Genomic DNA, 16,336 nt, shown 5'->3' with positions numbered 1-16,336 from the left:
ATAGTGGGGCTATAGCTTGTCATAGTGGTGACGGACTGTTAATAGTGGGGATATAGCTTGTCATAGTGGTACAGACTGTTAATAGTGGGGATATAGCTTGTCATAGTGGTGACGGACTGTTAATAGTGGGGATATAGCTTGTCATAGTGGTGACGGACTGTTAATAGTGGGGATATAGCTTGTCATAGTGGTACAGACTGTTAATAGTGGGGATATAGCTTGTCATAGTGGTGACGGACTGTTAATAGTGGGGATATAGAATGTCATAGTGGTGACGGACTGTTAATAGTGGGGATATAGCTTGTCATAGTGGTGACGGACTGTTAATAGTGGGGATATAGAATGTCATAGTGGTGACGGACTGTTAATAGTGGGGATATAGAATGTCATAGTGGTGACGGACTGTTAATAGTGGGGATATAGAATGTCATAGTGGTGACGGACTGCTGATTTTATCCTCAAATGTAACTTTTTACACACCTGTAACCTAATGCGTTACTTCATCATTTGAAATTAAGTAGCAAATACTGTATAATGGTTGTAAGGGATGTATTTAAATATAAAGTCAATGGATTTATGTAGTGCGAGATTGCCATCTACAGGTCAATTGTGTAGCAATTCAAATTGTAGAGTCAAGGTATCAAAACAACTATTGAGATTCACTCCGTGGACTAGTCTGCCTCCTAGTCTCCTCGCTTTCACGCCTGCGCCCAGAGTTACAAGATGGCGGAGAGTGCGGAACTGAAGGTAAAGCGTAGGCCAAAATTACATTTGACAAAAAAAGGCTGTATTTTGTTTTTAAGTCATACCCATGGGTTACATGTAGTTGGAATCTTCTTTATTTGAATATTTACTTTATTAGTTATAGGGTATGTTTTTCATTTTTGTAGAAAACTCAGTGGAAGTCGTAGGTAGCATTGTTATTGTTAGCTAGCTACGATTGAGTCTTGCCTGCCTCGCAGCTTGATGCTAGCGAATTACAGTAGTAAGCTAGCTAGCTAACTAGTTGTTGTGTGGTTAGCTTACCAGTTAATATTTCATATAAATGTGTAATACATTGCCAGAACCTTGTTATACTAGCCGGAACTGCATATTATTTTCCCGCCAGTCAGCATTTTCCAACCAAACCAAAGAGCCATTGCTCGGCCCCAATGTAATGTTAGCTAATAAGCTAGCTCCGTAGCATTGGTCCAGGCCGGGCGAATCGTCCTGGACCAGACGGCCTCAAAGATGTGTAGTTAGCTGATAACTTCCAGTTGAACGTGTCGACTTTTTTCCCCCCACGATTAAGCAGTTGGATAATCAGCTGATTTAGAATGACGATAGTGACGTCAAAGATGGTCACTACAGGTGGGTGGTGGTAAAAAGTTACCGTAGCTAGCTAACTGGAGTAGCTACCACGGTTAGCCATAGCTAGCTAACTGGAGTAGCTACCACGGTTAGCCACAGCTAGCTAGCGAGCTATTTTAGCCAGCAAACTGTTATGGAGAATGTGCCCATTCGAAATCGACGCAGATTTTTTTTGTAGCTAAAGTCTAGGTTGAAGAAGGCAAGTTATCCGGTATTTTCAACGTCTAAAGTCTAACGTTACACACTAATAGAAACTCTCTTAGCCTCTGTCTCGAGTCCTCTTGTCTACCTGCCACTTTAATTGTGTGAAATATGAATTACGGAGTGACAAAGACAGAACTATTAGTAGGCTAGTCAATGTGTGATCAGAAGCACCCTCCATGCTTTTGCCTGTACAGTGAAACCAAATAACACAGAAGCGTCTGTAAACACACCTTTAATGATTTGGTGTTTGTGAGTGATACTTAAAAAAAAAAAGCCTTTATTTAACACGGATGCCAGTTAACACCAACCTATTTTAATGTAAAGCTATAATGAAACTGAAACACGAGTAGTTGTGAGCCAAGGAGATAAGCCTTGATATTTAATGTAAGGTGCCGTTCTAGGATGTGTGAAGGCTGAGGAAGAAAACGGATTGCATGTCTCCTCTGTTGTTGATGATGTATAAGTTATTAGGTGATGTTAGTTTTGGGAGTTGGCTACCTATCCTCGACGCTTCCCTGCAATTTCACCCATCTGTAGTTCGTCAGGGGCTGTGTGGAGAATCTGATCTCTTTTTGAAGCTTTATCACAGAATTTTCTACAAAAATGAAGAGATTATTTCCCTTCCCCTTTACCACTAAGTCAGATCTAATCTCCTTTCAAAAGATGGATACACAATACACAATTTAATTAACTTTTAAAAATACAAATGTTTTGGTCAAAAGAAGCTTTTCCCCAAAATGTTGGTGACTCTGTTAATGCTGAATGGGTGTCCACTGTCCAGCATGAGTAGCCTACTAAGTAGACCATTTAGGTAGACCTCCACTGTGGGCTAAAGCTGCTAATATGCCCATGTATTCACTTTGTAGGCTACCACAGCACTTCCCTTTCCATGTATTCACATTGTAGGCTACCACAGCACTTCCCTTTCCATGTATTCACATTGTAGGCTACCACAGCACTTCCCTTTCCATGTATTCACATTGTAGGCTACCACAGCACTTCCCTTTCCATGTATTCACATTGTAGGCTACCACAGCACTTCCCTTTCCATGTATTCACATTGTAGGCTACCACAGCACTTCCCTTTCCATGTATTCACATTGTAGGCTACCACAGCACTTCCCTTCCATGTATTCACATTGTAGGCTACCACAGCACTTCCCTTTCCATGTATTCACATTGTAGGCTACCACAGCACTTCCCTTTCCATGTATTCACATTGTAGGCTACCACAGCACTTCCCTTTCCATGTATTCACATTGTAGGCTACCACAGCACTTCCCTTCCCATGTATTCACATTGTAGGCTACCACAGCACTTCCCTTTCCATGTATTCACATTGTAGGCTACCACAGCACTTCTCTTCCCATGTATTCACATTGTAGGCTACCACAGCACTTCCCTTTCCATGTATTCACATTGTAGGCTACCACAGCACTTCCCTTTCCATGTATTCACATTGTAGGCTACCACAGCACTTCCCTTTCCATGTATTCACATTGTAGGCTACCACAGCACTTCCCTTTCCATGTATTCACATTGTAGGCTACCACAGCACTTCCCTTCCATGTATTCACATTGTAGGCTACCACAGCACTTCCCTTTCCATGTATTCACATTGTAGGCTACCACAGCACTTCCCTTCCATGTATTCACATTGTAGGCTACCACAGCACTTCCCTTTCCATGTATTCACATTGTAGGCTACCACAGCACTTCCCTTTCCATGTATTCACTTTGTAGGCTACCACAGCACTTCCCTTCCATGTATTCACTTTGTAGGCTACCACAGCACTTCCCTTCCATGTATTCACATTGTAGGCTACCACAGCACTTCCCTTCCATGTCCCCCATCATCTCAAAGTGTTTCTGAAGTTAGAAACATAATATTAGCATTCCTGAAACATTATTTCGTTGAAGTATAATTTTATCTCTGAGAAATTAAGCTCATTGATTGCACCCAAATTGGCCATTTTAATTGATAGGATTCATATCATCTTCAATAAATATCTGATTTGGGCCATACTTCTTCCTAACAATGAGTAAGACATGAGGAATCGAATAAAATGATCAATAGCCACCCACAGACCCCCGCACACCCAACAACCATTAGACAGTATCAGTTGTCTATGTCTGACAGGCAGGTAGCCTAGTGGTTAGAGCGTCGGGCCAGTAACTGAAAGGTTGCCTGATCGAAAACCCGAACCGACGGAGGTAAAAATCTGTCGTTCTGCCCCTGAACAAGGCAGTTAACCCACTGTTCCTAGGCCGTCATTGAAAATAAGAATGTGTTCTTAATTGACTATCCTAGTTAAATAAATAGTAGTATGGAACTGCTGCTTAGAGTATTGCTCCTTCATCCTCTGTAATGTATTCCCTGTGAGTCTGGGGATGGTTTTCATTCTCTACCATAAATGACTGTGAAAGTACCGTGTTTTGCCAACTACATGCCTCTGTTCCTGCTACTGTCACACCCTTTTATCAATGTTGATTGTCTCTTACGTGGATCACAACATTGTCTTTGTGACTTTGGGTAGAAAACCAATAGCTTTTGCTCATGATGAAAATAAATGGGATGTTAATGACTATATTTAATGAAGATTATCCTATGAATTAAAATGGCTTAATTTGAGTGCAGTCAATTAGCGTAATTTCTCAGAGATTAAATTATAATTCAACAAAATAATGTAATAATGTCTCGGGAATGGTAATCTGTTTCTAACTACATAAAGGATCTCAGAACAATCTGAGATGGTGGGTGTCAAACCTCTTTCTGGTTGCTTTTTGAGGTGGAATGAATGCTATTTTGTCTAGTGAAGGCTAGGTTCTGGTTGTAATTTGTGTAGAGGAGCATGTCCTCAGATCACCTCCAAATTAATCTATCCATAAAGCATCTTAGTGTAGGAGTGCTGCTTGAGACAAGACTGTAGACTCCTATGGTGTCCAGAGCGAGTAGCCTGCCAGCCTAGCTGTCGTTGGTGAAATACAAACATACTTGGCCACCACAACATAATTGACTATTTCACAAGTTGTAAAATACCTGTTGATTGTCCCTTTACTCACACAAGTTGTGTTCCCCAAAATGTAGCTTTGCAGTGAGACAAAGCCAGAGTCTAATGCCAGCATGTTCTGTTGCTAATCCTGTAATAATAGTTATGATCTTTTCCTTCTCCCAAAGCAAATGGTGATGAGCCTTCGTGTTTCAGAGCTGCAAGTGTTACTAGGCTACGCAGGACGCAACAAGCACGGCCGCAAACACGAACTGTTGACCAAAGCCTTGCACCTCCTTAAGGCCGGCTGCAGCCCCGCTGTCCAGATGAAGGTGAAAGAGCTCTACAGACGCCGTTTCCCCACAAAGATGGTGTCTCCGGTGGACCTAGCCCTGCCCAGTGTCCACTCCACCCTGTCTGGAGGCCTCACCTCGCTTGGGTTTGACAGCCACGGGTCTCCCTCGCCCCTCTCTCTGCTTGGGCCCAAACACGAGCTGGGCCTGCCCCACCTGCCCTCCTCCCTTCACCCCGTACACCCTGACGTCAAGCTGCAGAGACTGCCCTCCTCCCTGCACCCCTTACACCCTGACGTCAAGTTGCAGAGACTGCCCTTTTACGACATGCTGGATGAGCTCATCAAACCCACCAGCCTGGGTGAGTATTCTGGTGCGTGTCTGTCTGTTAGGCCATCACTGGGTTGGCTTCTCATGTGATACAATTCAACAGTGTGCAGGTATCTTTCTTTAATCACTTTACCGTTTGTACTCTGCACCTGCAGTTAAGTGGATGTACTAAATGTGCTTCTATGTCATTGTCGGTCTTGGTGTATCTTGGTGAGTTGGCTGAGTCTTCATCCTCTCTCTGTGTTCTTTTGTCCCCAGCCTCAGACAACAGTCAGCGGTTTCAGGAGACGTGTTATGCCTTTGCATTGACACCTCAGCAGGTCCAGCAGATCAGCAGCTCCATGTAAGACTGGGGGGGGGAGAATATGGGGGAGGGGATGGTTAGAGGGGGGTGGTTAGAGGATGGAGGAGGGGGGTGGTTAGAGGATGGGGGAGGGGGGTGGTTAGAGGATGGGGGAGGGGGGTGGTTGGGGGATGGGGGTGGTTAGAGGATGGGGGAGGGGGGTGGTTGGGGGATGGGGGTGGTTAGAGGATGGGGGAGGGGGGTGGTTGGGGGATGGGGGTGGTTAGAGGATGGGGGAGGGTATGGTTGGGGGAGGGGGGTGGTTAGAGGATGGGGGAGGGGGGTGGTTGGGGGAGGGGGTGGTTAGAGGATGGGGGTGGTTGGGGGAAGGGGGTGGTTAGAGGATGGGGGGGGTTGGAGGACGGGGGAGGGGTGATTTTATTTATTTAACTAGGCATGTCAGTTAAGAACAAATTCTTATTTTCAATGACGGCCTAGGAACAGTGGGTTAACTGCCTTGTTCAGGGGCAGAACGACAGATTTTTACCTTGTCAGCTCTGGGATTCAATCATGCAACATTTCGGTTACTAGTCCAATGCTCTAACCACTAGGCTACCTGCCCCCCACTCTCTAACCACTAGGCTACCTGCCCCCCACTCTCTAACCACTAGGCTACCTGCCCCCCACTCTCTAACCACTAGGCTACCTGCCCCCCACTCTCTAACCACTAGGCTACCTGCCCCCCACTCTCTAACCACTAGGCTACCTGCCCCCCACTCTCTAACCACTAGGCTACCTGCCCCCCCACTCTCTAACCACTAGGCTACCTGCCCCCCACTCTCTAACCACTAGGCTACCTGCCCCCCACTCTCTAACCACTAGGCTACCTGCCCCCCACTCTCTAACCACTAGGCTACCTGCCCCCCCACACCCTAACCACTAGGCTACCTGCCCCCCCACTCTCTAACCACTAGGCTACCTGCCCCCCGACTCTCTAACCACTAGGCTACCTGCCCCCCACTCTCTAACCACTAGGCTACCTGCCCCCCACTCTCTAACCACTAGGCTACCTGCCCCCCACTCTCTAACCACTAGGCTACCTGCCCCCCCCCCCCCCCCCCCCTCTCTAACCACTAGGCTACCTGCCCCCCCACTCTCTAACCACTAGGCTACCTGCCCCCCGACTCTCTAACCACTAGGCTACCTGCCCCCCACTCTCTAACCACTAGGCTACCTGCCCCCCACTCTCTAACCACTAGGCTACCTGCCCCCCACTCTCTAACCACTAGGCTACCTGCCCCCCCCCCCTCTCTAACCACTAGGCTACCTGCCATTAGAGGATGGAGGGGGTTAGAGGATGGGGGAGGGGGTTAGAGGATGGGGGAGGGGGGTTAGAGGATGGGGGAGGGGGGTTAGAGGATGGGGAGGGGGGTTAGAGGATGGGGGAGGGGGGTTAGAGGATGGGTGAGGGGGGTTAGAGGATGGAGGGGGTTAGAGGATGGAGGGGGTTAGATGATGGGGGAGGGGGGGTTAGAGGATGGGTGAGGGGGGTTAGAGGATGGGGCAGGGGGGAGGGGGTTAGAGGATGGGGCAGGGGGGAGGGGGTTAGAGGATGGGGGAGGGGGGTTAGAGGAGGGGGGGGGGGGGTTAGAGGATGGAGGGGGTTAGATGATGGGGGAGGGGGGGTTAGAGGATGGAGGGGGTTAGATGATGGGGGAGGGGGGGTTAGAGGATGGGGGACAGGAAGGAGAGTGGAGGGGGATTAAGGTGAGGAGAGAATAGGAGGGAGGAGAGGGGGAGGATAGGGGACCGGGAGGAAAGAAAAAGAGAGTTGAGTGGAGGGGGGGGGGGGGGGGCGGAAGGAGAGAGAATAGGAGAGGGGAGGGGAGGGGGAGAGGGGAGTGGGGAGGGGGAGAGGAGAGAGAATAGGAGAGTGGTGGGGAGGGGAGGGGGAGAGGGGAGTGGGGAGAGGAGAGAGAATAGGAGAGTGGTGGGGAGGGGAGGGGGAGAGGGGAGTGGGGAGAGGAGAGAGAATAGGAGAGTGGAGGGGAGTGGGGAGGGGGAGAGGAGAACTAAGGACAGACCGCTGTACATGATGCCCCTATCTAAAGCAATAAAACACACAGCACCACTGTGTCTGTCTTTACAGTATCTCCCTCGGAATAGAATGTGACTGCTTTCAATTCGTACTCGCACTAGGCGTAATTCTCCTTCTGAAAAATAACATACACATGGAAGAAATACTGTTTATAAACTGCAAATCGATTGGATAATGCATGTTCTATTTGGAAGGGATGTTTATTTTTCTCACTGCTCATTGCTTGACTTCTCACCTAAACCTCCTGTCTGTCTGTCTGTCTGTCTGTCTGTCTGTCTGTCTGTCTGTCTGTCTGTCTGTCTGTCTGTCTCTGTCTCTGTGTCTGTGTCTGTGTCTGTGTCTGTGTCTGTCTCTGTGTCTGTGTCTGTGTGTCTGTCTGTCTCTGTCTGTCTACAGGGACATCTCTGGGACCAAGTGTGACTTTGCGGTCCAGGTTCAGTTAAGGTAAGGCTCCTTTAGTGTTCCAGCCTGTATTCACAGTAGGACTCGTGTTCACAGTAGGACTCGTGTTCACAGTAGGACTCGTGTTCACAGTAGGACTCGTGTTCACAGTAGGACTCGTGTTCACAGTAGGACTCGTGTTCACAGTAGGACTCGTGTTCACAGTAGGACTCGTGTTCACAGTAGGACTCGTGTTCACAGTACGTGTTCACAGTAGGACTCGTGTTCACAGTAGGACTCGTGTTCACAGTACGTGTTCACAGTAGGACTCGTGTTCACAGTAGGACTCGTGTTCACAGTACGTGTTCACAGTAGGACTCGTGTTCACAGTAGGACTCGTGTTCACAGTAGGACTCGTGTTCACAGTGGGACTCGTGTTCACAGTGGGACTCGTGTTCACAGTGGGACTCGTGTTCACAGTGGGACTCGTGTTCACAGTACGTGTTCACAGTAGGACTCGTGTTCACAGTACGTGTTCACAGTAGGACTCGTGTTCACAGTACGTGTTCACAGTAGGACTCGTGTTCACAGTAGGACTCGTGTTCACAGTAGGACTCGTGTTCACAGTACGTGTTCACAGTAGGACTCGTGTTCACAGTACGTGTTCACAGTAGGACTCGTGTTCACAGTAGGACTCGTGTTCACAGTAGGACTCGTGTTCACAGTGGGACTCGTGTTCACAGTGGGACTCGTGTTCACAGTGGGACTCGTGTTCACAGTAGGACTCGTGTTCACAGTGGGACTCGTGTTCACAGTACGTGTTCACAGTAGGACTCGTGTTCACAGTAGGACTCGTGTTCACAGTAGGACTCGTGTTCACAGTGGGACTCGTGTTCACAGTGGGACTCGTGTTCACAGTAGGACTCGTGTTCACAGTGGGACTCGTGTTCACAGTAGGACTCGTGTTCACAGTACGTGTTCACAGTAGGACTCGTGTTCACAGTAGGACTCGTGTTCACAGTACGTGTTCACAGTAGAACTCGTGTTCACAGTAGGACTCGTGTTCACAGTAGGACTCGTGTTCACAGTGGGACTCGTGTTCACAGTGGGACTCGTGTTCACAGTGGGACTCGTGTTCACAGTGGGACTCGTGTTCACAGTGGGACTCGTGTTCACAGTACGTGTTCACAGTAGGACTCGTGTTCACAGTAGGACTCGTGTTCACAGTACGTGTTCACAGTAGGACTCGTGTTCACAGTACGTGTTCACAGTAGGACTCGTGTTCACAGTAGGACTCGTGTTCACAGTAGGACTCGTGTTCACAGTACGTGTTCACAGTAGGACTCGTGTTCACAGTACGTGTTCACAGTAGGACTCGTGTTCACAGTAGGACTCGTGTTCACAGTAGGACTCGTGTTCACAGTGGGACTCGTGTTCACAGTGGGACTCGTGTTCACAGTGGGACTCGTGTTCACAGTAGGACTCGTGTTCACAGTGGGACTCGTGTTCACAGTACGTGTTCACAGTAGGACTCGTGTTCACAGTAGGACTCGTGTTCACAGTAGGACTCGTGTTCACAGTGGGACTCGTGTTCACAGTGGGACTCGTGTTCACAGTAGGACTCGTGTTCACAGTGGGACTCGTGTTCACAGTAGGACTCGTGTTCACAGTACGTGTTCACAGTAGGACTCGTGTTCACAGTAGGACTCGTGTTCACAGTAGGACTCGTGTTCACAGTGGGACTCGTGTTCACAGTGGGACTCGTGTTCACAGTAGGACTCGTGTTCACAGTGGGACTCGTGTTCACAGTGGGACTCGTGTTCACAGTCGGACTCGTTCACTAAGTAAAATTGAGAAATGCCTGCGCTAATAACCGGCTTCATGAGATGGAGTGTTCATCAATGTAGTCAGTATGACTGACTACTGACTGACTACTGACTGGCTACTGACCGGCTACTGACCGGCTACTGACCGGCTACTGACCGGCTACTGACCGGCTACAGACTGGCTACTGACTGACTACTGACTGGCTACTGACCGACTACTGACTGACTACTGACTGACTGACTGACTGACTACTGACTGACTGACTACTGACTGACTACTAACTGGCTACTAACTGACTACTGACTGACTGACCACTGACTACTAACTGACTGACTGACTACTAACTGACTACTGACTGACTGACTACTGACTGACTGACTACTAACTGACTACTGACTGACTGACTACTAACTGACTGACTACTGTGTATTGCTGGGTCTGTCATTTGAATTGGTTATGGGATGTGTCATATAGTTCTGTGGTATTAGTTATTGATCTCTGTATGTTCTCTCCCAGGTTTTGTTTATCAGAGACGAGTTGTACCCAGGAGGATCATTTCCCGTCCAACCTGTGTGTTAAAGTCAACAGCAAGCCCTGCAACCTCCCGGTGAGTCTGTCTTGACAGCCTTCCGTTAAGTACCACTCATTAAGCCGGTGTTTCCTATCCTGGTTCCTGGGGACCTTTAGTTGTTGGGTTTGATCTCTCTAATCAGCTCCTCATCAAGCCTTTAGTTGAATCAGGTGTGCTGGTGCTAAACCAACAATGTGCGCCCCTTTAGGTCCCCAGGAACCAGGAAACACTGCATTAACAAATAGTCAAGGAAAATCTACTCATATAATATGCAGTGCATTTGGAAAGTATTCAGACCCCTTCACTTTTTCCACATTTTATTACGTTACAGCCTTATTTTTTCCCCCTCGTCCATTTTAGAATAAGGCTGTAACGTAACAAAATGTGTGAGAAGTCAAGGGGTCTGAATACTTTCTGAATGCTCTGTATATATATATACATCACTGTTAGAACGGCAGACGCTGTTATCCAAAGGGCTTTACAGTACGAACATTGTTTTCCTATGTTTTTGATCCCTTCGGGGAATTGAACCAACAACCTTGGGTTTCGTCAAGTCCAACCAACTGACGTTGACCCTGTTGTCTCTTCCTCCTCAGGGCTACCTTCCTCCAACCAACTGACGTTGACCCTGTTGTCTCTTCCTCCTCCTCAGGGCTACCTTCCTCCAACAAACTGACGTTGACCCTGTTGTCTCTTCCTCCTCAGGGCTACCTTCCTCCAACCAACTGACGTTGACCCTGTTGTCTCTTCCTCCTCAGGGCTACCTTCCTCCAACCAACTGACGTTGACCCTGTTGTCTCTTCCCCCTCAGGGCTACCTTCCTCCAACCAACTGACGTTGACCCTGTTGTCTCTTCCTCCTCAGGGCTACCTTCCTCCAACAAACTGACGTTGACCCTGTTGTCTCTTCCTCCTCAGGGCTACCTTCCTCCAACCAACTGACGTTGACCCTGTTGTCTCTTCCTCCTCCTCAGGGCTACCTTCCTCCAACAAACTGACGTTGACCCTGTTGTCTCTTCCTCCTCAGGGCTACCTTCCTCCAACCAACTGACGTTGACCCTGTTGTCTCTTCCTCCTCAGGGCTACCTTCCTCCAACCAACTGACGTTGACCCTGTTGTCTCTTCCCCCTCAGGGCTACCTTCCTCCAACCAAAAATGGAGTGGAACCCAAACGGCCGAGTCGCCCCATCAACATCACGTCACTGGTCAGACTGTCCACCACAGTACCCAACACTATCGTGGTGTCATGGACCTCAGAGATAGGCAGGGTAAGGAATCTATCGTGGTGTCATGGATATGCAGGGTAATGAATGGAGGGTGTAATGGATATGCAGGGTAATGGATGCAGGGTGATGTAATAGATATATAGGGTAATGAATGGAGGATGTAATGGATATGCAGGGTAATGGATGCAGGGTGATGTAATAGATAGACAGGGTAATGAATGGAGGGTGTAATGGATATGCAGGGTAATGGATGCAGGGTGATGTAATAGATATACAGGGTAATGAATGGAGGGTGTAATTGATATGCAGGGTAATGGATGCAGGGTGATGTAATAGATATACAGGGTAATGAATGGAGGGTGTAATTGATATGCAGGGTAATGGATGCAGGGTGATGTAATAGATAGACAGGGTAATGAATGGAGGGTGTAATTGATATGCAGGCTAATGGATGCAGGGTGATGTAATAGATAGACAGGCTAATGGATGCAGGGTGATGTAATAGATAGACAGGGTAATGGATGCAGGGCGATGTAATAGATAGACAGGATAATGAATGCAGGGTGATGTAATAGATAGACAGGGTAATGGAAATGCAGGGTGATGTAATAGATAGACAGGGTAATGAAAGGAGGGTGTAATGGATATGCAGGGTAATGAATGGAGTGTGATGTAATAGATAGACAGGGTAATGAATGGAGGGTGTAATGGATGCAGGGTGATGTAATAGATAGACAGGGTAATGAATGGAGGGTGTAATTGATATGCAGGGTAATGGATATGCAGGGCGATGTAATAGATAGACAGGATAATGGATGCAGGGTGATGTAATAGATAGACAGGGTAATGGATGCAAGGTGATATAATAGATAGACAGGGTAATGGATATGCAGGGCGATGTAATAGATAGACAGGGTAATGGAAATGCAGGGTGATGTAATAGGTAGGGTAATGAATGCAGGGTGATGTAATAGGTAGGGTAATGAATGCAGGGTGATGTAATAGATAGACAGGGTAATGAATGCAGGGTGATGTAATAGATAGACATGATAATGAATGCAGGGTGATGTAATAGATAGACAGGGTAATGGAAATGCAGGGTGATGTAATAGATAGACAGGGTAATGAATGGAGGGTGTAATGGATATGCAGGGTAATGGATGCATGGTGATGTAATAGATAGACAGGGTAATGGATGCAGGGTGATGTAATGGATATGCAGGGTAATGGATGCATGGTGATGTAATAGATAGACAGGGTAATGGATGCAGGGTGATGTAATAGATAGACAGGGTAATGAATGCAGGGTGATGTAATAGATAGACAGGGTAATGGATGCAGGGTGATGTAATAGATAGACAGGGTAATGGATGCAGGGTGATGTAATAGATAGACAGGGTAATGGATGCAGGGTGATGTAATATATATGCAGGGTGATTAGAGTTGGAATATTCCGGTAACTTTCCCAGAATTTACAGGTAAAAAAATATCTATTTAAAAATCTGGTTGGTAGATTCACGTAATCAGAAGTGAATAAAATCAGCAGGACATCCAGAATCCAACAAGGAGTTTTTGAAAACCTGGACATTTTTGGAAAGTTCCCATCATTTTGCCTCCCGAAAGATGACTGGCTGATTGACTGTTGAAGGAAAGCTGTGGCATGAGAACATGATAGCTTACGTATTAGCCACTGTGACGCTGAAGGCACATTTCCAGATTGCGTGGATAATAAATGTTTTATGTTCCATTTTATTATTTTAACCCTTATACTACCAATATATTTTACGATCATGGAATACCAACTGTTCATTTGCATATTCTGTCAAACAAAAAAATATACATTTCGTTAACCATAAACTGTGTGTAGCTTTTTTCAATCCACATTAGTACTAAAACGCTGATTTACCTTAATTTGATTGTAGTATCATTTCGTTTTTAGAATTTTTAAGTAAGTATAAATGATCGTGTTTATGAAGTAAAACCATCTGCCGTTTGGGTTGTACACCAAAATGTGAAATGGGCTTTCAGAAAGTATTCATACCCCTTGTTGTTACAGCCTGAATTAAATTAAAATCATTTTTAGATTTTTCTCTCGATCATCTACACACAATACCCTATAATGACAAACATGTTTTATAACATTTTGCAAATGTATTGAAATGCAAAAATATCTCATTTACGTAAATATTCACACCCCTGAGTCCGTACTTTGTAGAAGCACCTTTGGCAGGGATTACAGCTTTGAGTCATCTTGGGTATGTCTGTATCAGCTTTGAGTCGTGTTGGGTATGTCTGTATCAGCTTTGAGTCATCTTGGGTATGTCTGTATCAGCTTTGAGTCATCTTGGGTATGTCTGTATCAGCTTTGAGTCGTCTTGGGTATGTCTGTATCAGCTTTGAGTCGTCTTGGGTATGTCTGTATCAGCTTTGAGTCGTCTTGGGTATGTCTGTACCAGCTTTGAGTCATCTTGGGTATGTCTGTATCAGCTTTGAGTCGTCTTGGGTATGTCTGTACCAGCTTTGAGTCGTCTTGGGTATGTCTGTATCAGCTTTGAGTCGTCTTGGGTATGTCTGTATCAGCTTTGAGTCGTCTTGGGTATGTCTGTATCAGCTTTGAGTCGTCTTGGGTATGTCTGTATCAGCTTTGAGTCGTCTTGGGTATGTCTGTATCAGCTTTGAGTCGTCTTGGGTATGTCTGTATCAGCTTTGAGTCGTCTTGGGTATGTCTGTATCAGCTTTGAGTCGTCTTGGGTATGTCTGTATCAGCTTTGAGTCGTCTTGGGTATGTCTGTATCAGCTTTGAGTCGTCTTGGGTATGTCTGTATCAGCTTTGAGTCGTCTTGGGTATGTCTGTATCAGCTTTGAGTCGTCTTGGGTATGTCTGTATCAGCTTTGAGTCGTCTTGGGTATGTCTGTATCAGCTTTGAGTCGTCTTGGGTATGTCTGTATCAGCTTTGAGTCATCTTGGGTATGTCTGTACCAGCTTTGAGTCGTGTTGGGTATGTCTATCAGCTTTGAGTCATCTTGGGTATGTCTGTACCAGCTTTGAGTCGTGTTGGGTATGTCTGTACCAGCTTTGAGTCATCTTGGGTATGTCTGTACCAGCTTTGAGTCATCTTGGGTATGTCTGTTTCAGCTCTGAGTCATCTTGGGTATGTCTGTATCAGCTCTGAGTCATCTGGATTTGGGAATTTTCTCCCATTCTGCCTTGCAGATTTTTTCAAGCGCTGTTAAGTCAGTGGTGGTGAACAGCAATCTTAGTCTTTCCACAGATTTCCAATGGGATTCAAGTCTGTGCTTTGGCTGGGCCACTCAAGGACTTTCCCATTCTTGTTCTGAAGCCAGTCCAGCATAGCTTTGGCTTTATGCTTCGGGTCATTGTCCTGTTGGAACGTAAATCTTCGCCCCAGTCTAAGGTCATTTGCACTCTGAAGCAGGTTCTCATTAAGGATTTGCTTGTATCTGGCTCCATTCTTTGTTCCCTCTGTCATTACCAGTCTTCCAGTCCCTGCCAGTGAAAAGCATCCCCATAGCATGATGCTGCCACCACCATGCTTCACCGTAGGGATGGTGTTAGACGAGCGATGCCTGGTTTTCTCCAGACGTAGTTCTTTGCATTCATGCCAAAGAGTTCAATTGACTGTCTCATCAGATCACAGAATCATTTGCCTTGTGCTGTGAGACTTTCACCTGCCTTGTTGTAAACTCCAGGTGTGCTGTCATGTGCCTTTTTGTAAACTCCAGGTGTGCTGTCATGTGCCTTTTTGTAAACTCCAGGTGTGCTGTCATGTGCCTTTTTGTAAACTCCAGGTGTGCTGTCATGTGCCTTTTGTAAACTCCAGGTGTGCTGTCATGTGCCTTTTTGTAAACTCCAGGTGTGCTGTCATGTGCCTTTTTGTAAACTCCAGGTGTGCTGTCATGTGCCTTTTTGTAAACTCCAGGTTTTTTTTATTTTTTATTTATTTTACCTTTATTTAACCAGGTAGGCTAGTTGAGAACAAGTTCTCATTTGCAACTGCGACCTGGCCAAGATAAAGCATAGCAGTGTGAACAGACAACACAGAGTTACACATGGAGTAAACAATAAACAAGTCAATAACATGGTAGAAAAAAAAAAAAGAAAAAAAAGAGAATCTATATACAATGTGTGCAAAGGTGTGCTGTCATGTGCCTTGTTGTAAACTCCAGGTGGGCTGTCATGTGCCTTGTTGTAAACTCCAGGTGGGCTGTCATGTGCCTTGTTGTAAACTCCAGGTGGGCTGTCATGTGCCTTGTTGTAAACTCCAGGTGGGCTGTCATGTGCCTTTTTGTAAACTCCAGGTGGGCTGTCATGTGCCTTTTTGTAAACTCCAGGTGTGCTGTCATGTGCCTTTTTGTAAACTCCAGGTGTGCTGTCATGTGCCTTTTTGTAAACTCCAGGTGTGCTGTCATGTGCCTTTTTGTAAACTCCAGGTGTGCTGTCATGTGCCTTTTTGTAAACTCCAGGTGTGCTGTCATGTGCCTTTTTGTAAACTCCAGGTGGGCTGTCATGTGCCTTTTTCTCAGGAGTGGCTTCCATCTGGACATTCTCCCATAAAGCATAGATTGGTAAAATCCTGTAGAGACTGTTGTCCTTCTGGCAGGTTTTCCCATCTCAGCCAAAGAAATCTGTAGTTCTGTCAGAGTGGTCATTGGGTTCTTGGTCACCTCCCTGACCGAGGCCCTTCTTGCCCCGTTGCCCAGTTTGCAGCTCTAGGCAGAGTCTGGGTATTTCAGTTTGGTCAGACGGCCAGCTCTAGGCAGTC

General features: G+C 46.5%; 1 protein-coding gene across 7 annotated transcripts in view; it reads left to right on the top strand.

The window, feature by feature from the left end:
* Nucleotides 1–687: 687 nt before the first annotated feature.
* pias1b (protein inhibitor of activated STAT, 1b) overlaps nt 688–16,336 on the top strand; it is a 37,478-nt gene continuing 21,829 nt past the window's right edge. For all 7 annotated transcript variants that reach the window (XR_005478771.1, XR_005478772.1, XR_005478770.1 and 4 more), the window contains exons 1-6: nt 688–747; nt 4,733–5,198; nt 5,426–5,510; nt 7,945–7,992; nt 10,273–10,363; nt 11,460–11,594. Coding sequence is in view for 4 of the 7 variants with exons in the window: in XM_039017816.1 (XP_038873744.1) it covers nt 724–747; nt 4,733–5,198; nt 5,426–5,510; nt 7,945–7,992; nt 10,273–10,363; nt 11,460–11,594 (849 nt within the window). In the remaining 3 variants the exon portion in view is untranslated. The remainder of the gene's footprint in view (nt 748–4,732; nt 5,199–5,425; nt 5,511–7,944; nt 7,993–10,272; nt 10,364–11,459; nt 11,595–16,336) is intronic.

Source organism: Salvelinus namaycush, chromosome 21 (genome assembly GCF_016432855.1).
Source record: "Salvelinus namaycush isolate Seneca chromosome 21, SaNama_1.0, whole genome shotgun sequence".
Taxonomy (NCBI): Eukaryota; Metazoa; Chordata; class Actinopteri; order Salmoniformes; family Salmonidae; genus Salvelinus; species Salvelinus namaycush.
The sequence above is the reverse complement of the archived record's forward strand: the minus strand, read 5'-3'. Positions and strand labels throughout refer to the sequence as shown.